At 41.4% G+C, this 23333-nt stretch overlaps 1 protein-coding gene across 1 annotated transcript in view; it reads left to right on the top strand.

The window, feature by feature from the left end:
* SYN3 (synapsin III) overlaps window positions 1-23333 on the top strand; it is a 222306-nt gene that overhangs the window by 35619 nt on the left and 163354 nt on the right. Inside the window, exon 2 of the mRNA XM_069763145.1 lies at window positions 18087-18486. Within this exon, the coding sequence (XP_069619246.1) occupies window positions 18164-18486 (323 nt within the window). The 5' untranslated portion in view covers window positions 18087-18163. The remainder of the gene's footprint in view (window positions 1-18086; window positions 18487-23333) is intronic.

Here is a 23333-nt window from a genome sequence, read left to right as displayed (position 1 = left end):
GACTGCAAATGATGTTGGGGGACTGCAAATGATGATGTGGGACTGCAAATGATGATGTGGGGGTGATGGGGACTGCAAATGATGTGGGGGTGATGGGGACTGCAAATGATGTGGGGGTGATGGGGACTGCAAATGATGTGGGGGTGATGGGGACTGCAAATGATGTGGGGGTGATGGAGACTGCAAATGATGATGTGGGGGTGATGGGGACTGCAAATGATGTTGGGGTGATGGGGACTGCAAATGATGTGGGGGTGATGGGAACTGCAAATGATGTGGGGGTGATGGAGACTGCAAATGATGTGGGGTGATGGAGACTGCAAATGATGTGGGGTGATGGAGACTGCAAATGATGATGTGGGGGTGATGGGGACTGCAAATGATGTTGGGGGACTGCAAATGATGATGTGGGACTGCAAATGATGATGTGGGGGTGATGGAGACTGCAAATGATGATGTGGGGGTGATGGGGACTGCAAATGATGTGGGGGTGATGGGGACTGCAAATGATGTGGGGGTGATGGGAACTGCAAATGATGTGGGGGTGATGGAGACTGCAAATGATGTGGGGTGATGGAGACTGCAAATGATGATGTGGGGGTGATGGGGACTGCAAATGATGTTGGGGGACTGCAAATGATGATGTGGGACTGCAAATGATGATGTGGGGGTGATGGGGACTGCAAATGATGTGGGGGTGATGGGGACTGCAAATGATGTGGGGGTGATGGGGACTGCAAATGATGTGGGGGTGATGGGGACTGCAAATGATGTGGGGGTGATGGAGACTGCAAATGATGATGTGGGGGTGATGGGGACTGCAAATGATGTTGGGGGACTGCAAATGATGATGTGGGGGTGATGGGGACTGCAAATGATGTTGGGGGACTGCAAATGATGATGTGGGGGTGATGGGGACTGCAAATGATGATGTGGGGGTGATGGCAACTGCAAATGATGTGGGGGGACTGCAAATGATGATGTGGGGGTGATGGGGACTGCAAATGATGTGGGGGTGATGTGAACTGCAAATGATGTGGGGGTGATGGAGACTACAAATGATGTGGGGGTGATGGAGACTGCAAATGATGATGTGGGGGTGATGGGGACTGCAAATGATGTTGGGGGACTGCAAATGATGATGTGGGGGTGATGGGAACTGCAAATGATGTTGGGGGACTGCAAATGATGATGTGGGGGTGATGGGGACTGCAAATGATGATGTGGGGGTGATGGCAACTGCAAATGATGTGGGGGGACTGCAAATGATGATGTGGGGGTGATGGGGACTGCAAATGATGTGGGGGTGATGGGAACTGCAAATGATGTGGGGGTGATGGAGACTGCAAATGATGTGGGGGTGATGGAGACTGCAAATGATGATGTGGGGGTGATGGGGACTGCAAATGATGTTGGGGGACTGCAAATGATGATGTGGGGGTGATGGGGACTGCAAATGATGTGGGGGTGATGGGGACTGCAAATGATGTGGGGGTGATGGGAACTGCAAATGATGTGGGGGTGATGGAGACTGCAAATGATGATGTGGGGGTGATGGGGACTGCAAATGATGTTGGGGGACTGCAAACGATGTGGGGGTGATGGGGACTGCAGATGATGATGGGGGGTGATGGGGACTGCAAATGATGTGGGGGGACTGCAAATGATGATGTGGGGGTGATGGGGACTGCAAATGATGTGGGGGTGATGGGGACTGCAAATGATGATGTGGGAGATGGGGACTGCAAATTATGTGGGGGTGATGGGAATTGAAAATGATGTGGGGGGGATGGGGATAGGTAATGATGTGGGAGTGATAGGGACTGCAGATGATGAAGTGTGTTTGAGGGGGTTCTGCACATGATGAAATGATAGGGGGCTGCAAATGATGAAGTAAGGGGGACTGCAGATGAAGTGACGGGGGGATAGGGGACTAAATGATGATAGGGGACTAAATGATGAAGTGGGGGTGATGGGGACTGCACATGAAGTGAGTGTGAGGGACGTGGACAGCAATTGAATTGAACTTGGGGGTGGGAAGAGCAAATGATGTATTGAAGGTGGGGAGAGCAAATAATGAATTTTGAGGGTGGGGAAGATCAATTGATAATGAATAGAGGGTGGGAGAGAGAGAAGACGTGGCAATGAATTGAGGCAGAAGGGGCATGTAACTATAATGAATTGGGGTAAGGGTTAGAGCGGGAGGTACATAGTGGGTTCGTTGAGGATAAAGTAACTGGTAATAAATTGGAAGAATACAGGTGCTAATTAATTTATATATTAAATGAGGAAAGTGGCTATATACAGATAGTGGGGGCACAGTGGCGGATTATAATTTATATTTGGAATGGTGGGTTGCATAATAACCAATTATATATTAATGGTGGGTGAACGTCTGTAGTCAGATGTGTAGTGTAGAAGAAAGGGAAAAAATGGGGAATGTGCTCTGGAAGCGGTGCTCTAGATAACTGTGTTATTTTATGCAGATGAGACGAGTCCTGGCAGAAAGAAGTGATAGCGGTCTGCGCTGGATTAAAAAGAAACGCAAAGATGAAGGACTTTAGCTAGAGACGTCACTGGTGAGTATGTTACCTGTACACTGACACCATACACTGTATACTGTATACAGTGCTCCTGTGTATAATGTCACTGGTGATCACTATACTATCTGTACACTATACACTATATACAGAGCTCCTTTGTATAATGTCACTAGTGATTGCTGTATTACATGTACACTGTACCCTATATACAGAGCTCCTGTGTATAATGTCACTAGTGATCACTATATTATCTGTACACTATACACTATATACAGAGCTCCTGTGTATAATGTCACTAGTGATCGCTGTATTACATGTACACTATACACTATATACAGAGCTCCTGTGTATAATGTCACTAGTGATCGCTGTATTACATGTACACTGACACTATATGAAGAGCTCCTGTGTATAATGGCATCGGCGACCACTGTATTACCTGTACACACACTGCATACTAAGTACAGATCTCCTGTGTATAATGGCACTTATGGTGATAGTATTTTTTTTTTTATTAATGATCAGTATTGTACTATTCAGTCACAATGTGGTGGTAATATGTTGTCCGGCCATGGTGTAGCGGTATTTGTTCCTTGTATGTGCTATTATTCGGTCACTGTGTGGTGGTAATATGTGGTCTGTTCATGTTGTGTTGGTATTTGTTCCTTGTATGTAGTTGGTCACCATGTGATGGTAATATGTGGTCTGGACATGCTGCGGTGGTATTTGTCCCTTGTATGTGATATTGTTCAGTCACTGTGGTGGTAATATGTGGTCTGCACATGGTGTGGCGGTATTTGTTCCTTGTAGATAGTATTATAGGTCACTATGTGGTGATAATATGGTGTCTGGTCATGGTGTTGTGGTATTTGTCCCTTGTATGTGGTATTATTGGTCAATTGAAAAATAAATAAAAATACACCTAAATTGTATTGCATATTTTAACAAATGTTTAATAGATTAGAGTAGAGTAGGGCTCGGCCAAAAGAGTCTACCTTGTTGTCGTCTCAAATTTAAAAAAACCTTTTGGCCAAAACAAAAGCTGCTGGCTATGTGTTTGATCTGGTAATGGGAACTGTTAATGTGTGATTTGTGAGAAGTGGAGTTTTGGCAAGAGACAGCGGTGGGGCTGTTGACAGTTCGAGGGGTGGAGGCGGGGCTGGGGTGGAGCCTGGGCGGAGTCTTAAGGGGCCCTGAAAATTTTGCCAGTATGGGGCCCTGAAATTCCTAGTGGCAGCCCTGGGTCTACCTATGATGTCAATTACAGGCCTCGCTCATCTTTTTAAGTGGGAGAACTTGCACAATTGGGGGCTCACTACATACTTTTTTTTCCCCACTGTATGTTAATGCTCCCAAATGACTGTACACATATAATACTGCCATACAGTGCACTCATAGGACTATGTTTATTCTCTCAAATGACAGTAACTACACAATACTGCTATATACAGTAGTGCCAACATAATACTACCATGATGTGCCAAACTAGCCTTGCCTTCCATACAGATGACATATAATAGCACCATACAATACACAAATTATACCGTAACCAGGAAGGGAAGCTGGGAGGAGGGTGGGATGTGGTGGAGATCCCGCTGTAGTGGAAGGAGCCTATTCCTACCACCTGTGCCCACTATTATTGTCCCACCACGGGGTCCTCACACTGGTTGTCCTGTTATGTAACGTAGGATCCCCTCCCCCATTCAGTGCACTTGCCCGTTTAGTGATCTGGCCAAGAGTCTGCCGAGTAGTCAGAGTTTTATTTCTTGTAGAAGGCCAGGACCCGTCATCATTTGGCAATTGGCACCCAAACTGGCACCGAGCCGGGCGCTGCAGTAGCTTCACGACCATGAATCACAGGCATCTGATGGGTTGATGCAGAAGTCTCCCATGGCTGAACACTCTGGAGAGAGGAGGCGGCTGACGAGAGCTGCCCACACAGTCGCGCCAACCCGTCCAGCGTCGACTCATGTGCCCAGATCACACAGTGACAGCAGCAGAGGTTTATGTCAGGCCCCCGACGCCTGCCCTTCAATCATTCCTGATAGACGTCGTCGGCCCCCGGGGAAACTCTTGTCGCTTGCCCTCATTTTGATTCATGTCCAGATTGCCATTTCGAAGCTCGGCAACCCTGAAGGGGGGGGGGGGGGCAGCTATATTAATGCTAGGAATTAATTTCTATTTTTTCAACACCTTGAATTCCTGGCCTGATTGAGTCTTTAAAAAGAAACACTTAAAGGGAATATTTCAGCAATTTTTTGCTATGTAACCTAACAGCAGCATGATGTAGGCGCCAAGATCCTGATTCCGGCGATGTGTCACTTAGTTTACTGGCTGCAACAGTTGTGATAGAATCCCTGTTTTCTCTGCTGCACGTCTGGGAATGCTGAGCTCTGTATAACCCCGCCCACACCACTGATTGGTTGCTTTCAGTGTTGGGGGCGTGTTTGGAACTGGAGCAACTCAGCACCTGGTCCTGTAGTGATAATCTCCTGCTGATAAAACACTGATTTAAATAAAACAGCAATACAAAGCCCAGTAAGTGATACATCGTTGGAATCAGGGTCTCAGCCTGTACATCATACTGCTCTCACGTTACATAGCAAAAACTTGCTGACAGACTCCCTTTAACAAAAAAATGTTTTGTGTCAAAATATTCTGAGAGCTATAACTTTTTATTTTTCTGTCGGGGGCTTGTAGTTAGTGAGATGAGCTGTAACTTTTACTGATACACTTTTGGGGTACATACACATTTTTTTAATTATTATGTGTTAATTAAAATGATAAACTATAATAATCGTGTCTTTTTTACATTAGTTATCATATTTTGTTTTTATTTTTACATATTTTTATTAGTTTTTATTTGATTTATTTTTTTATGAGGCGTAGGCTCAAAAAATCGGCCTTGCAATGGCTTAAATTTGCTGGACAGCTACTTGTGCCACAAATTCTTAATTCATTCATTCATTAAAAGACACATACGTACGACTTGGTATTAAGACTTTTTAGTTGCTCCAGAGTTCTGTCTGTTACCCGCTTCCAGTCTTCCAGAACTTCTGTTACCTGTTCCCAGTCTTTCAAGGTCTCTGCTACCTGTTTCCAGTCTTCCAGGAACTCTGATATGTGCCTACCTGCATCTTCGAGGATGTCTACTGTCCACCTGCCACTTCCAGGACCTCTTCTTACTTTCCACCTGCGGATTCCAGGACTTCTGCTTCCTGTTCCCGGTTTTCCAGGACCTCTGCTTTCTGTTCCCAGTCTTCCAGGACCTCTGCTTTCTGTTCAGGTCTTCCAGGACCTCTGCTTTGTATTTGCCTTTGGCTTTCAGGATGTCTCCTGTCTGCTTTCAGCTTCCAGGATCTCGGCTGCCTGTTCCTGGTCTTCCAAGACCTCTGCTTTGTATTTGCCTCTGGCTTCCAGGATGTCTGCTTTCAGCTTCCAGGATCTCGGCTGCCTGTTCCCCCGTCTTCCAGGACCTCTGCATTATATTTGCCTCTGGCTTCCAGGATGTCTCCTGTCTGCTTTCGGCTTCCAGGATCTCGTCTGCCTGTTTCTGGTCTTCCAGGACCTCTGCTTTGTATTTGCCTCTGGCTTCCAGGATGTCTCCTGTCTACTTTCGGCTTCCAGGACTTCTGCTTCCTGTTCCAAGTCTTCCAGGTCCTCTGCTTTGTATTAGCCCCTGGCTTCCAGGATGTCTCCTGTCTGCTTTCGGCTTCCAGGATCTCGTCTGCCTGTTCCTGGTCTTCCAGGACCTCTGCTTTGTATTTGCCTCTGGCTTCCAGGATGTCTCCTGTCTCCTTTTAGATTCCAGGATCTCGGCTGCCTGTTCCCGGTCTTCCAGGACCTCTGCTTTGTATTTGCCTCTGGCTTCCAGAATGTCTCCTGTCTGATTTCGGCTTCCAGGACCTCGACTGCCTGTTCCTGGTCTTCCAGGACCTCTGATACCTGTGTCAAGTCTCCCAGGACCTCTGCTACGTGTCCTTCTGTGACTAACAAGACGTCTCATGTGCACCTGCGTCTTCCAGTATCTTTCCTACCTTCTCTCTGTCTTTCAGGACTTCTGATACCTGTTCTGGGTCCCCCAGGACATCTGCTACATGTTCTCCTGTGGCTTCAAGGACGTCTTATGTCCGCCTGCGGCTTCCAGGATCTCTGCTACCTGTTTCCCACATTCCTCATCTGCCTGCTGCACTGCCTCCTGTGGACTGTGTGCCCACCTGGATCTTGGGCTTTGAGGGTCCACCTCATCCAATGAGCCTAACATACACTGTATGCAGAGAGCTCCTTCTAGTGGTGGCTGCGAGTTAAATGATTTTATCACATGCTCCTATGTCTATACAGTGGATTTTGAGCTCCGTGTCAGAAGAACTCCACAATAATATGTATTACATGACTCAGGGCAGGGACACATTCTTAATCAAGGTACATAATATGTTCCCAGCTATTAAGATCATGTTTGGAAAATAAAATGGAGCCTGGGCCCGTGACAGGAGCGCCGCCCGGGAACCCTGTGATAATTGATCTCTTAGGGAATGATCCGCTGAGCCTACATATATCACATTTACATACTTCATGTACCAGGCTCCTGTCTCCAGTGTAACCAGAAGAAGGTTGGAAACCAGTTTTATAAAAAAAAAAATTAGGTCAAACAAAAAAAAAAAAAAGTCAGTATTTGGAGAGTTCGGTTTTTTTTTTTCATTCTTAATTTATAAATCCCAACTGGGAGATTCTAAATCCTTTCTCAAAACCTGAAAATTTCGTAAAAACGGGAAGAAAAGATTTCTACTGTGACAGCGCCACCTGCGGGCCAAAGAGACAAGCGAATACTATTGGGAAAACAACAATCTCTATACAGGAGCGACATAAGTATAATATAACCCACTGCGCTATATTTCTACATCCACAAAATCTGTATCTGTATGTATAAGTACAGTCTTAGGGGAGACTAAAATGTCAAAAATATACTTTTGGGAGGTGACAGACATTAAATGCATATCTTATTGGTATCTGTATATATTCTTGTACATAGGAGCAGTATTATAGTAGTTATATTCTTGTACATAGGAGCAGTATTATAGTAGTTATATTCTTGTACATAGGGGCAGTATTATAGTAGTTATATTCTTGTACATAGGAGCAGTATTATAGTAGTTATATTCTTGTACATAGGAGCAGTATTATAGTAGTTATATTCTTGTACATAGGGGCAGTATTATAGTAGATATATTCTTGTACATAGGAGCAGTATTATAGTAGTTATATTCTTGTATATAGGGGCAGTATTATAGTAGTTATATTCTTGTACATAGGAGCAGTATTATAGTAGTTATATTCTTGTACATAGGAGCAGTATTATAGTAGTTATATTCTTGTACATAGGAGCAGTATTATAGTAGTTATATTCTTGTATATAGGGGCAGTATTATAGTAGTTATATTCTTGTACATAGGGGCAGTATTATAGTAGTTATATTCTTGTACATAGGGGCAGTATTATAGTAGGTATATTCTTGTACATAGGAGCAGTATTATAGTAGTTATATTCTTGTACATAGGAGCAGTATTATAGTAGTTATATTCTTGTACATAGGGAGCAGTATTATAGTAGTTATATTCTTGTACATAGGGGCAGTATTATAGTAGTTATATTCTTGTACATAGGAGCAGTATTATAGTAGTTATATTCTTGTACATAGGAGCAGTATTATAGTAGTTATATTCTTGTACATAGGGGCAGTATTATAGTAGATATATTCTTGTACATAGGAGCAGTATTATTGTAGTTATATTCTTGTATATAGGGGCAGTATTATAGTAGTTATATTCTTGTACATAGGAGCAGTATTATAGTAGTTATATTCTTGTACATAGGAGCAGTATTATAGTAGTTATATTCTTGTACATAGGAGCAGTATTATAGTAGTTATATTCTTGTACATAGGAGCAGTATTATAGTAGTTATATTCTTGTACATAGGGGCAGTATTATAGTAGTTATATTCTTGTACATAGCAGCAGTATTATAGTAGTTATATTCTTGTACATAGCAGCAGTATTATAGTAGTTATATTCTTGTACATGGGAGCAGTATTATAGTAGTTATATTCTTGTACATAGCAGCAGTATTATTGTAGTTATATTCTTGTACATAGGGGCAGTATTATAGTAGTTATACTCTTGTACATAGGAGCAGTATTATAGTAGTTATATTCTTGTACATAGCAGCAGTATTATAGTAGTTATATTCTTGTACATGGGAGCAGTATTATAGTAGTTATATTCTTGTACATAGGAGCAGTATTATAGTAGTTATATTCTTGTACATAGGGGCAGTATTATAGTAGTTATATTCTTGTACATAGGAGCAGTATTATAGTAGTTATATTCTTGTACATAGGAGCAGTATTATAGTAGTTATATTCTTGTACATAGGAGCAGTATTATAGTAGTTATATTCTTGTACATAGGGGCAGTATTATAGTAGCTATATTCTTGTACATAGGGGCAGTATTATAGTAGTTATATTCTTGTACATAGGGGCAGTATTATAGTAGTTATATTCTTGTACATAGGGAGCAGTATTATATTAGTTATATTCTTGTACATAGGAGCAGTATTATAGTAGTTATATTCTTGCACATAGGGGCAGTATTATAGTAGTTATATTCTTGCACATAGGAGCAGTATTATAGTAGTTATATTCTTGCACATAGGGGCAGTATTATAGTAGTTATATTCTTGTACATAGGAGCAGTATTATAGTAGTTATATTCTTGTACATAGGGGCAGTATTATAGTAGTTATATTCTTGCACATAGGTGCAGTATTATAGTAGTTATATTCTTGTACATAGGAGCAGTATTATAGTAGTTATATTCTTGTACATAGGAGCAGTATTATAGTAGTTATATTCTTGTACATAGGGGCAGTATTATAGTAGTTATATTCTTGTACATAGGGGCAGTATTATAGTAGTTATATTCTTGTACATAGGAGCAGTATTATAGTAGTTATATTCTTGTACATAGGGGCAGTATTATAGTACTTATATTCTTGTACATATATACTATGTGACTGGGCAATATACTAATTGGCTGGGCAATAAACTACGTGGCTGGGCAATATACTACGTGGTTGGGCAATAAACTACGTGGCTGGGCAATATACTACGTGACTGGGCAATATACTACGTGACTGGGCAATATACTACGTGACTGGGCAATATACTACGTGACTGGGCAATATACTACATGACTGGGCAATATACTACGTGGCTGGGCAATATACTACGTGACTGGGCAATATACTATGTGGCTGGGCAATATACTACGTGGCTCTGCTATATACTATGTGGCTGGGCAATATACTACGTGGCTGGGCAATATACTACGTGACTGGGCAATATACTATGTGGCTGGGCAATATACTACGGGACTGGGCAATATACTACGGGACTGGGCAATATACTACGTGGCTGGGCAATATACTATGTGGCTGGGCAATATAGTACGTGGCTGGGCAATATACTACGTGACTGGGCAATATACTATGTGGCTGGGCAATATACTACGTGGCTCTGCTATATACTATGTGGCTGGGCAATATACTACGTGGCTGGGCAATATACTACGTGACTGGGCAATATACTACGTGACTGGGCAATATACTACGTGACTGGGCAATATACTACGTGACTGGGCAATATACTACGTGACTGGGCAATATACTACGTGGCTGGGCAATATACTACATGACTGGGCAATATACTACGTGGCTGGGCAATATACTACGTGACTGGGCAATATACTATGTGGCTGGGCAATATACTACGTGGCTCTGCTATATACTATGTGGCTGGGCAATATACTACGTGGCTGGGCAATATACTACGTGACTGGGCAATATACTACGTGGCTGGGCAATATACTACGGGACTGGGCAATATACTACGGGACTGGGCAATATACTACGTGACTGGGCAATATACTATGTGGCTGGGCAATATAGTACGTGGCTGGGCAATATACTACGTGACTGGGCAATATACTACGTGGCTGGGCAATATACTACGTGGCTCTGCTATATACTATGTGGCTGGGCAATATACTACGTGACTGGGCAATATACTATGTGGCTGGGCAATATACTACGGGACTGGGCAATATACTATGGGACTGGGCAATATACTACGGGACTGGGCAATATACTACGTGGCTGGGCAATATACTACGTGGCTCTGCTATATACTATGTGGCTGGGCAATATACTACGTGACTGGGCAATATACTATGTGGCTGGGCAATATACTACGGGACTGGGCAATATACTATGGGACTGGGCAATATACTACGGGACTGGGCAATATACTACGTGGCTGGGCAATATACTACGTGGCTCTGCTATATACTATGTGGCTGGGCAATATACTACGGGACTGGGCAATATACTATGGGACTGGGCAATATACTACGGGACTGGGCAATATACTACGTGGCTGGGCAATATACTACGTGGCTCTGCTATATACTATGTGGCTGGGCAATATACTACGTGACTGGGCAATATACTATGTGGCTGGGCAATATACTACGGGACTGGGCAATATACTATGGGACTGGGCAATATACTACGGGACTGGGCAATATACTACGTGGCTGGGCAATATACTACGTGACTGGGCAATATACTACGTGACTGGGCAATATACTACGTGACTGGGCAATATACTACGTGACTGGGCAATATACTACGTGACTGGGCAATATACTATGTGGCTCTGCTATATACTATGTGGCTGGGCAATATACTACGTGACTGGGCAATATACGTGACTGGGCAATATACTACGTGGCCGGGCAATATACTACGTTGCTCTGCAATATACTACGTGGGCTGTGCAATAATGTCCTGCTCCTGCGTGGGGCATTCTGGGACCTGTGGTGCCTCTGTTGGAGTCTGAAGTGCATGCTCCTGTTCACACTCAGCTGCTTGCTGCTGCAGTTTTTTTCCTTCCTGGAAGCAGAAGCGGGCAGCCTGTAACACAGGCCGTGTCCGCTGCTGGGGGGTCCCAGTCTCTACAGCACAGTCCTGCTTATAGGAGGCGAACCGCTCCCGGTTCCTGTAGGTCTCCGCCAGGGGCCCCATGCCCTCCAGCACAGACTCAATGTCCTGCACCACACTTGCCAGCTGCACCCCCAGTGTGTTCAGTCTCAGGTCATACACATCATTACTGGCAGGGTTAGTGGTCTTTAGACTATAGATGAAGTCTACCTCCATTTGCAGCGCTTTTTTTTGCTGCTGTAACTCACCCAGCTTTCTGACAAGTCCTGGTATCTCGTCCGCTAGCTGCAGCTCGGGTGCACGCGCCGGCTGCACAGGTTTTGCCTTCACCACAGGTACAGGGGTTTTGAACACAGACTTGTGCGGTTCCACCACAGATGGCTTTGTGGCTCCTCGGCTGGATGCCGGCTCCGCAGCAGGTTTATCGCTGCCACCTGACTGTGACCGGGTGCGTCCTGACAGCGCCACACTGCCATGTTGCTGCAAGTTCTCCTGGATTGTCTGTCTTTCCAAAGACGTCCGTCTCTGCCTGGATGCAGGAGAGGTGATTGGTACAGCTGAGGCCGATCTCACCTGTGCCTCAGGCAGGGGCTGCTGACTGACCGGGGAGTTACAGGACTTCATACTGTGCTGTGGAACATCACTCACCAACACTTTACCTTCTGGCTTCTTTGCTGGACTTGGAGTAGATTTTCCTCCCAAAACTTTACTTGCAGGTTTTTCTTCCTTCACAGAAATGCTGCAGCTTTGGCCGCTGCATTCACTGGTCTCACAGTGGCTTTGGGATTAACATTCCCATTCAGAGAGGCCTGGGAGCCTTGTCCCAGTGTAGGCCGAGAAGCCTGGGCCTTGCCTGGGGAGCTTCCCCACCCAGGGTGGCCCCGACCTGGGCTTGCTCCAGACATCAGGAGAACTACAGACACACAACCTCACAGCTAGGAGGCAGTATTATAGTAGTTATATTCCTGTACATAGGGGCAGTATTATAGTAGTTATATTCTTGTACATAGGAGCAGTATTGTAGTAGTTATATTCTTGTATATAGGAGCAGTATTATAGTAGTTATATTCTTGTACATAGGAGGCAGTATTATAGTAGTTATATTCTTGTACATAGGAGCAGTATTATAGTAGTTATATTCTTGTATATAGGAGCAGTATTATAGTAGTTATATTCTTGTACATAGGAGGCAGTATTATAGTAGTTATATTCTTGTACATAGGAACAGTATTATAGTAGTTATATTCTTGTATATAGGAGCAGTATTATAGTAGTTATATTCCTGTACATAGGGGCAGTATTATAGTAGTTATATTCTTGTACATAGGAACAGTATTATAGTAGTTATATTCTTGTATATAGGAGCAGTATTATAGTAGTTATATTCTTGTACATAGGGGCAGTATTATAGTAGTTATATTCTTGTACACAGGGGCAGTATTATAGTAGTTATATTCTTGTACATAGGAGCAGTATTATAGTAGTTATATTCTTGTATATAGGGGCAGTATTATAGTAGTTATATTCTTGTACATAGGGGCAGTATTATAGTAGTTATATTCTTGTATATAGGGGCAGTATTATAGTAGTTATATTCTTGTACACAGGGGCAGTATTATAGTAGTTATATTCTTGTATATAGGGGCAGTATTATAGTAGTTATATTCTTGTACACAGGGGCAGTATTATAGTAGTTATATTCTTGTACGTAGGAGCAGTATTATAGTAGTTATATTCTTGTACATAGGAGCAGTATTATAGTAGTTATATTCTTGTACACAGGGGCAGTATTATAGTAGTTATATTCTTGTACATAGGGGCAGTATTATAGCAGTTATATTCTTGTACATAGGAGCAGTATTATAGTAGTTATATTCTTGTATATAGGGGCAGTATTATAGTAGTTATATCCTTGTACATAGGGTCAGTAGTATAGTAGTTATATTCTTGTACATAGGAGCAGTATTATAGTAGTTATATTCTTGTACATAGGAGTAGTATTATAGTAGTTATATTCTTGTACATAGGAGCAGTATTATAGTAGTTATATTCTTGTACATAGGGGCAGTATTATAGTAGTTATATTCTTGTACATAGGAGTAGTATTATAGTAGTTATATTCTTGTACATAGGAGCAGTATTATAGTAGTTATATTCTTGTACATAGGAGCAGTATTATAGTAGTTATATTCTTGTACATAGGAGCAGTATTATAGTAGTTATATTCTTGTATATAGGGGCAGTATTATAGTAGTTATATCCTTGTACATAGGGTCAGTAGTATAGTAGTTATATTCTTGTACATAGGAGCAGTATTATAGTAGTTATATTCTTGTACATAGGAGTAGTATTATAGTAGTTATATCCTTGTACATAGGGTCAGTAGTATAGTAGTTATATTCTTGTACATAGGAGCAGTATTATAGTAGTTATATTCTTGTACATAGGAGCAGTATTATAGTAGTTATATCCTTGTACACAGGGGCAGTATTATAGTAGTTATATCCTTGTACATAGGGTCAGTAGTATAGTAGTTATATTCTTGTACATAGGAGCAGTATTATAGTAGTTATATTCTTGTACATAGGGGCAGTATTATAGTAGTTATATGCTTGTACATAGGAGCAGTATTATAGTAGTTATATTCTTGTACATAGGGGCAGTATTATAGTAGTTATATTCTTGTACATAGGGGCAGTATTATAGTAGTTATATTCTTGTACATATGAGCAGTATTATAGTAGTTATATTCTTGTACATAGGGGCAGTATTATAGTAGTTATATCCTTGTACATAGGAGCAGTATTATAGTAGTTATATTCTTGTACATAGGGGCAGTATTATAGTAGTTATATTCTTGTACATAGGAGCAGTATTATAGTAGTTATATCCTTGTACATAGGGTCAGTAGTATAGTAGTTATATTCTTGTACATAGGAGCAGTATTATAGTAGTTATATTCTTGTACATAGGGGCAGTATTATAGTAGTTATATCCTTGTACATAGGAGCAGTATTATAGTAGTTATTTTCTTGTACATAGTGGCAGTATTATAGTAGTTATATTCTTGTACATGGGGCAGTATTATAGTAGGAATATTCTTGTACATAGGAGCAGTATTATAGTAGTTATATTCTTGTACATAGGGGCAGTATTATAGTAGTTATTTTCTTGTACATAGGGGCAGTATTATAGTAGTTATATTCTTGTACATAGGGGCAGTATTATAGTAGTTATTTTCTTGTACATAGGGGCAGTATTATAGTAGTTATATTCTTGTACATGGGGCAGTATTATAGTAGGAATATTCTTGTACATAGGGGCAGTATTATAGTAGTTATATTCTTGTACATAGGGGCAGTATTATAGTAGTTATTTTCTTGTACATAGGGGCAGTATTATAGTAGTTATATTCTTGTACATGGGGCAGTATTATAGTAGGAATATTCTTGTACATAGGGGCAGTATTATAGTAGTTATATTCTTGTACATAGGAGCAGTACTATAGTAGTTATTTTCTTGTACATGGGGCAGTATTATAGCAGTTATATTCTTGTACATAGGGGCAGTATTATAGTAGTTATATTCTTGTACATAGGAGCAGTATTATAGTAGTTATATTCTTGTACATAGGGGCAGTATTATAGTAGTTATATTCTTGTACATAGGGGCAGTATTATAGTAGTTATATTCTTGTATATAGGAGCAGTATTATAGTAGTTATATTCTTGTACATAGGGGCAGTATTATAGTAGTTATATTCTTGTACACAGGGGCAGTATTATAGTAGTTATATTCTTGTACATAGGAGCAGTATTATAGTAGTTATATTCTTGTACATAGGAGCAGTATTATAGTAGTTATATTCTTGTATATAGGGGCAGTATTATAGTAGTTATATTCTTGTACATAGGAGCAGTATTATAGTAGTTATATTCTTGTATATAGGGGCAGTATTATAGTAGTTATATTCTTGTACACAGGGGCAGTATTATAGTAGTTATATTCTTGTATATAGGGGCAGTATTATAGTAGTTATATTCTTGTACACAGGGGCAGTATTATAGTAGTTATATTCTTGTACATAGGAGCAGTATTATAGTAGTTATATTCTTGTACATAGGAGCAGTATTATAGTAGTTATATTCTTGTACACAGGGGCAGTATTATAGTAGTTATATTCTTGTACATAGGAGCAGTATTATAGTAGTTATATTCTTGTACATAGGAGCAGTATTATAGTAGTTATATTCTTGTACATAGGGGCAGTATTATAGCAGTTATATTCTTGTACATAGGAGCAGTATTATAGTAGTTATATTCTTGTATATAGGGGCAGTATTATAGTAGTTATATCCTTGTACATAGGGTCAGTAGTATAGTAGTTATATTCTTGTACATAGGAGCAGTATTATAGTAGTTATATTCTTGTACATAGGAGTAGTATTATAGTAGTTATATTCTTGTACATAGGAGCAGTATTATAGTAGTTATATTCTTGTACATAGGGGCAGTATTATAGTAGTTATATTCTTGTACATAGGAGTAGTATTATAGTAGTTATATTCTTGTACATAGGAGCAGTATTATAGTAGTTATATTCTTGTACATAGGAGCAGTATTATAGTAGTTATATTCTTGTACATAGGAGCAGTATTATAGTAGTTATATTCTTGTATATAGGGGCAGTATTATAGTAGTTATATCCTTGTACATAGGGTCAGTAGTATAGTAGTTATATTCTTGTACATAGGAGCAGTATTATAGTAGTTATATTCTTGTACATAGGGTCAGTAGTATAGTAGTTATATTCTTGTACATAGGAGCAGTATTATAGTAGTTATATTCTTGTATATAGGGGCAGTATTATAGTAGTTATATCCTTGTACATAGGGTCAGTAGTATAGTAGTTATATTCTTGTACATAGGAGCAGTATTATAGTAGTTATATCCTTGTACATAGGGTCAGTAGTATAGTAGTTATATTCTTGTACATAGGAGCAGTATTATAGTAGTTATATTCTTGTACATAGGAGCAGTATTATAGTAGTTATATCCTTGTACACAGGGGCAGTATTATAGTAGTTATATCCTTGTACATAGGGTCAGTAGTATAGTAGTTATATTCTTGTACATAGGAGCAGTATTATAGTAGTTATATTCTTGTACATAGGGGCAGTATTATAGTAGTTATATCCTTGTACATAGGAGCAGTATTATAGTAGTTATATTCTTGTACATAGGGGCAGTATTATAGTAGTTATATTCTTGTACATAGGGGCAGTATTATAGTAGTTATATTCTTGTACATAGGAGCAGTATTATAGTAGTTATATTCTTGTACATAGGGGCAGTATTATAGTAGTTATATCCTTGTACATAGGAGCAGTATTATAGTAGTTATATTCTTGTACATAGGGGCAGTATTATAGTAGTTATATTCTTGTACATAGGAGCAGTATTATAGTAGTTATATCCTTGTACATAGGGTCAGTAGTATAGTAGTTATATTCTTGTACATAGGAGCAGTATTATAGTAGTTATATTCTTGTACATAGGAGCAGTATTATAGTAGTTATATTCTTGTACATAGGGGCAGTATTATAGTAGTTATATTCTTGTACATAGGAGCAGTATTATAGTAGTTATATTCTTGTACATAGGGGCAGTATTATAGTAGTTATATTCTTGTACATAGGAGCAGTATTATAGTAGTTATATTCTTGTACATAGGAGCAGTATTATAGTAGTTATATCCTTGTACATAGGAGCAGTATTATAGTAGTTATATTCTTGTACATAGGGGCAGTATTATAGTAGTTATATTCTTGTACATAGGGGCAGTATTATAGTAGTTATATTCTTGTACATAGGGGCAGTATTTTAGTAGTTATATCCTTGTACACAGGGGCAGTATTATAGTAGTTATATTCTTGTACATAGGAGCAGTATTATAGTAATAACTACTATAATACTGCTGTACAGTATTATAGTAGTTATATTCTTGTGGATGAGGTGCAGTATTATAGTAGTTATATTCTTGTGGATGAGGTGCAGTATTATAGTAGTTATATTCTTGTACATAGGGGCAGTATTATAGTAGTTATATTCTTGTACATAGGTGCAGTATTATAGTATTTATATTCTTGTACATAGGAGCAGTATTATAGTAATAACTACTATAATACTGCTGTACAGTATTATAGTAGTTATATTCTTGTACATAGGGGCAGTATTATAGTAGTTATATTCTTGTACATAGGGGCAGTATTATAGTAGTTATATTCTTGTACATAGGGGCAGTATTATAGTAGTTATATTCTTGTACATAGGTGCAGTATTATAGTATTTATATTCTTGTACATAGGAGCAGTATTATAGTAATAACTACTATAATACTGCTGTACAGTATTATAGTAGTTATATTCTTGTGGATGAGGTGCAGTGTTATAAACGTTATTTATAATCTCTTTCTTTCTGTTTAGACTGAAGTTTGTGTCAGACGTCCCAAGAACCTGCAAAAACCGTCTCCCAGAAGACCTGTTTGCACTTGTCCGCAGCCATGAATTTCCTCCGCAGACGTCTCTCGGACAGCAGCTTTGTTGCTAACTTGCCCAATGGCTACATGATGGACCTTCAGCGGCCGGAGAACTCCACCAGCTCTCCCGCGTCTCCGGCACTGGAGCGGAAGCCGCAGCCTCCTCTGCAGGTCTCAGCCTCCTCCACATCCACATCTGGAAGTGGCCTCTTCAGCTCCATCACCAATGCAGTGAAACAGACCACCCAGGCCGCTGCGGGACTAGTGGAGCAGACAGGACCCCCTGCCCCTCCGGTGGTCCTAAAACCCAAAATCCTTCTGGTCATTGACGATGCCCATACAGATTGGTAAGTTTACAATTTATATCCACATCTGGCAATTTATATCCACGTAGGCAGTGAATGGTTCTATTGTGTGGTGACGGTTACATCTTTTATTACTATATGGCAGTATTATATCGACATTATTTGGTCGTCATGATGGCACTAATCATGAAATGTGCAGCATTTAATAATTAAACCTATTGAATCCTATTAAAGGTAACTTTACCAGATGATATATACACAGAGTGGATATTTAGTACACAGCAGCCATGTGGGGGGCACCGCAGAGTTCATCTTAGGGGTGCTAAGCTGTAATTACAGATTTGGCCACTAGATGCCGCTGCTGTACTGACGGCTGCGAGCTCTGTAAGAAAAGCTGTAATTACAGGTTCCGCCACTAGATGCCGCTGCTGTACTGAGGGCTGCGAGCTCTGTAGGAAAAGCTGTAATTACAGATTCCGCCACTAGATGCCGCTGCTGTACTGACGGCTGCGAGCTCTGTAAGAGAAGCTGTAATTACAGATTCCGCCACTAGATGTCGCTGCTGTACTGAAGACTGCGAGCTCTGTAAGAGAAGCTGTAATTACAGATTCCGCCACTAGATGTCGCTGCTGTACTGAAGACTGCGAGCTCTGTAAGAGAAGCTGTAATTACAGATTCCGCCACTAGATGTCGCTGCTGTACTGAGGGCTGCGAGCTCTGTAAGAGAAGCTGTAATTACAGATTCCGCCACTATATGCCGCTGCTGTACTGACGGCTGCGAGCTCTGTAAGAGAAGCTGTAATTACAGATTCCGCCACTAGATGTCGCTGCTGTACTGAAGACTGCGAGCTCTGTAAGAGAAGCTGTAATTACAGATTCCGCCACTAGATGTCGCTGCTGTACTGAAGACTGCGAGCTCTGTAAGAGAAGCTGTAATTACAGATTCCGCCACTAGATGTCGCTGCTGTACTGAAGACTGCGAGCTCTGTAAGAGAAGCTGTAATTACAGATTCCGCCACTAGATGTCGCTGCTGTACTGAAGACTGCGAGCTCTGTAAGAGAAGCTGTAATTACAGATTCCGCCACTAGATGTCGCTGCTGTACTGAGGGCTGCGAGCTCTGTAAGAGAAGCTGTAATTACAGATTCCGCCACTATATGCCGCTGCTGTACTGAAGACTGCGAGCTCTGTAAGAGAAGCTGTAATTACAGATTCCGCCACTAGATGTCGCTGCTGTACTGACGGCTGCGAGCTCTGTAAGAGAAGCTGTAATTACAGATTCCGCCACTATATGCCGCTGCTGTACTGAAGACTGCGAGCTCTGTAAGAGAAGCTGTAATTACAGATTCCGCCACTAGATGTCGCTGCTGTACTGACGACTGCGAGCTCTGTAAGAAAAGCTGTAATTACAGATTTGGCCACTAGATGCCGCTGCTGTACTGACGGCTGCGAGCTCTGTAAGAGAAGCTGTAATTACAGATTCCGCCACTAGATGCCGCTGCTGTACTGACGGCTGCGAGCTCTGTAAGAGAAGCTGTAATTACAGATTCCGCCACTATATGCCGCTGCTGTACTGAGGGCTGCGAGCTCTGTAAGAGAAGCTGTAATTACAGATTTGGCCACTAGATGCCGCTGCTGTACTGAGGGCTGCGAGCTCTGTAAGAGAAGCTGTAATTACAGATTCCGCCACTAGATGTCGCTGCTGTACTGAGGGCTGCGAGCTCTGTAAGAGAAGCTGTAATTACAGATTCCGCCACTAGATGTCGCTGCTGTACTGAGGGCTGCGAGCTCTGTAAGAGAAGCTGTAATTACAGATTTGGCCACTAGATGTCGCTGCTGTACTGAGGGCTGCGAGCTCTGTAAGAGAAGCTGTAATTACAGATTCCGCCACTAGATGCCGCTGCTGTACTGAGGGCTGCGAGCTCTGTAGGAAAAGCTGTAATTACAGATTCCGCCACTAGATGCCGCTGCTGTACTGTACTGACCGCAGCTTGCAATGTGGCATGTAGTAAAAAGGAACAAGTGTGTGAAAATGTGTCTTTGCGTGTATTTTCATACAATACTAACAATTACTCCTCCGAATGGGCTCCAAAACCCACATTTAATATAAATTTGCATAAATTATATCCCCACCAGTGGTCTAGAGGTTCGCCCAACATATACGACAAAGGTGGTGTGAACAGAACCTAAACTGCACTGTCTATGGGCGTCTACGGTAGTCTGAGAGTCACCTGGGAGGAGCTCTGTGTATCTCCATGCTTTACACTGCAGCTCTGCTTGTTTAAAGAACAATTAACACGATTAACATTTGGTAAAGAGTGGGATTCCTCTGAATCACCCTTAGGCCGGCGTCACACACAGCGTAAAACAATACGGTCCGTATATTACGGCCGTAATACGCTGAAAAGTCCCGAAAAAAGTGGTCCGTAGCTCCTCCGTAGGCAGGGTGTGTCAGCGTTTTTTGCGCATGGCATCCTCCGTATGTAATCCGTATGGCATCCGTACTGCGTGGTTTTCTCGCAGGCTTGCAAAACCAACATACCGCTATAGAAGTGATCCATGTGTCCCAAAAAGAAAAGAAAATATATATATAAATATATACAGTGGGGCAAAAAAGTATTTAGTCAGTCAGCAATAGTGCAAGTTCCACCACTTAAAAAGATGAGAGGTGTCTGTAATTTACATCATAGGTAGACCTCAACTATGGGAGACAAACTGAGAAAAAAAATCCAGAAAATCACATTGTCTGTTTTTTTAACATTTTATTTGCATATTATGGTGGAAAATAAGTATTTGGTCAGAAACCAAATTTCATCTCAATACTTTGTAATATATCTTTTGTTGGCAATGACAGAGGTCAAACGTTTTCTGTAAGTCTTCACAAGGTTGCCACACACTGTTGTTGGTATGTTGGCCCATTCCTCCATGCAGATCTCCTCTAGAGCAGTGATGTTTTTGGCTTTTCGCTTGGCAACATGGACTTTCAACTCCCTCCAAAGGTTTTCTATAGGGTTGAGATCTGGAGACTGGCTAGGCCACTCCAGGACCTTGAAATGCTTCTTACGAAGCCACTCCTTCGTTGCCCTGGCGGTGTGCTTTGGATCATTGTCATGTTGAAAGACCCAGCCACGTTTCATCTTCAATGCCCTTGCTGATGGAAGGAGGTTTGCACTCAAAATCTCACGATACATGGCCCCATTCATTCTGTCATGTACCCGGATCAGTCGTCCTGGCCCCTTTGCAGAGAAACAGCCCCAAAGCATGATGTTTCCACCACCATGCTTTACAGTAGGTATGGTGTTTGATGGATGCAACTCAGTATTCTTTTTCCTCCAAACACGACAAGTTGTGTTTCTACCAAACAGTTCCAGTTTGGTTTCATCAGACCATAGGACATTCTCCCAAAACTCCTCTGGATCATCCAAATGCTCTCTAGCAAACTTCAGACGGGCCCGGACATGTACTGGCTTAAGCAGTGGGACACGTCTGGCACTGCAGGATCTGAGTCCATGGTGGCGTAGTGTGTTACTTATGGTAGGCCTTGTTACATTGGTCCCAGCTCTCTGCAGTTCATTCACTAGGTCCCCCCGCGTGGTTCTGGGATTTTTGCTCACCGTTCTTGTGATCATTCTGACCCCACGGGGTGGGATTTTGCGTGGAGCCCCAGATCGAGGGAGATTATCAGTGGTCTTGTATGTCTTCCATTTTCTAATTATTGCTCCCACTGTTGATTTCTTCACTCCAAGCTGGTTGGCTATTGCAGATTCAGTCTTCCCAGCCTGGTGCAGGGCTACAATTTTGTTTCTGGTGTCCTTTGACAGCTCTTTGGTCTTCACCATAGTGGAGTTTGGAGTCAGACTGTTTGAGGGTGTGCACAGGTGTCTTTTTATACTGATAACAAGTTTAAACAGGTGCCATTACTACAGGTAATGAGTGGAGGAAAGAGGAAACTCTTAAAGAAGAAGTTACAGGTCTGTGAGAGCCAGAAATCTTGATTGTTTGTTTCTGACCAAATACTTATTTTCCACCATAATATGCAAAAAAATGATAAAAAAACAGACAATGTGATTTTCTGGATTTTTTTTTCTCAGTTTGTCTCCCATAGTTGAGGTCTACCTATGATGTAAATTACAGACGCCTCTCATCTTTTTAAGTGGTGGAAATTGCACTATTGCTGACTGACTAAATACTTTTTTGCCCCACTGTATAAATTACCTAAAAAGCTCCCAGGCTCCCAGCTCCCTGGCTTTCTAGGAAATTTCCCACGATCTATGAACAGCCAGCAGAGGGCGCCTCACCGCAAATGAAGCTAAATATAGATCATTGATCTATTTTTAGCCTCATTCCCTGGGGTTTTGCAGCGAGGAGCAGCCTGCATTAGCACAGCTCCTTGCTGCAAAATGTTTTAACCCCTTCAGAAGGATTTACATCGTTGGACGTTACAGATCTGCGGAGGGTAAGTATATTGTTGGTTTATTATGTTTTTTTACTCACAGAACGAGGGTCTTCAGTGACTGGATTGGGCGTTGAATAAAATACTGCAACAACCATTGTTTTTATTTCATTAAAATAATTTTAAAAAATGTGTTTGTGTTTTATTTAACCCTTTACTACAATTGGATTAATAATGGATAGGTGTCATAATTGACGCCTCTCCATTATTAATTAGGCTTAATGTCACCTTACAATAGCAAGGTGGCATTAACCCTTCATTACCCCATATCCCACCGCTACACGGGAATGGGAAGAGAGTGGCCAAGTGCCAGAATAGGCGCATCTTCCAGATGTGCCTTTTCTGGGGTGGCTGGGGGCAGATATTTTTAGCCAGGGGGGGGGGCCAATAACCGTGGACCCTCTCCAGGCTATTAATATCTGCCCTCAGTCACTGGC

The sequence above is a fragment of the Ranitomeya imitator genome, chromosome 4 (assembly GCF_032444005.1).
Source record: "Ranitomeya imitator isolate aRanImi1 chromosome 4, aRanImi1.pri, whole genome shotgun sequence".
Taxonomy (NCBI): domain Eukaryota; kingdom Metazoa; phylum Chordata; class Amphibia; order Anura; family Dendrobatidae; genus Ranitomeya; species Ranitomeya imitator.
The sequence above is the reverse complement of the archived record's forward strand: the minus strand, read 5'-3'. Positions and strand labels throughout refer to the sequence as shown.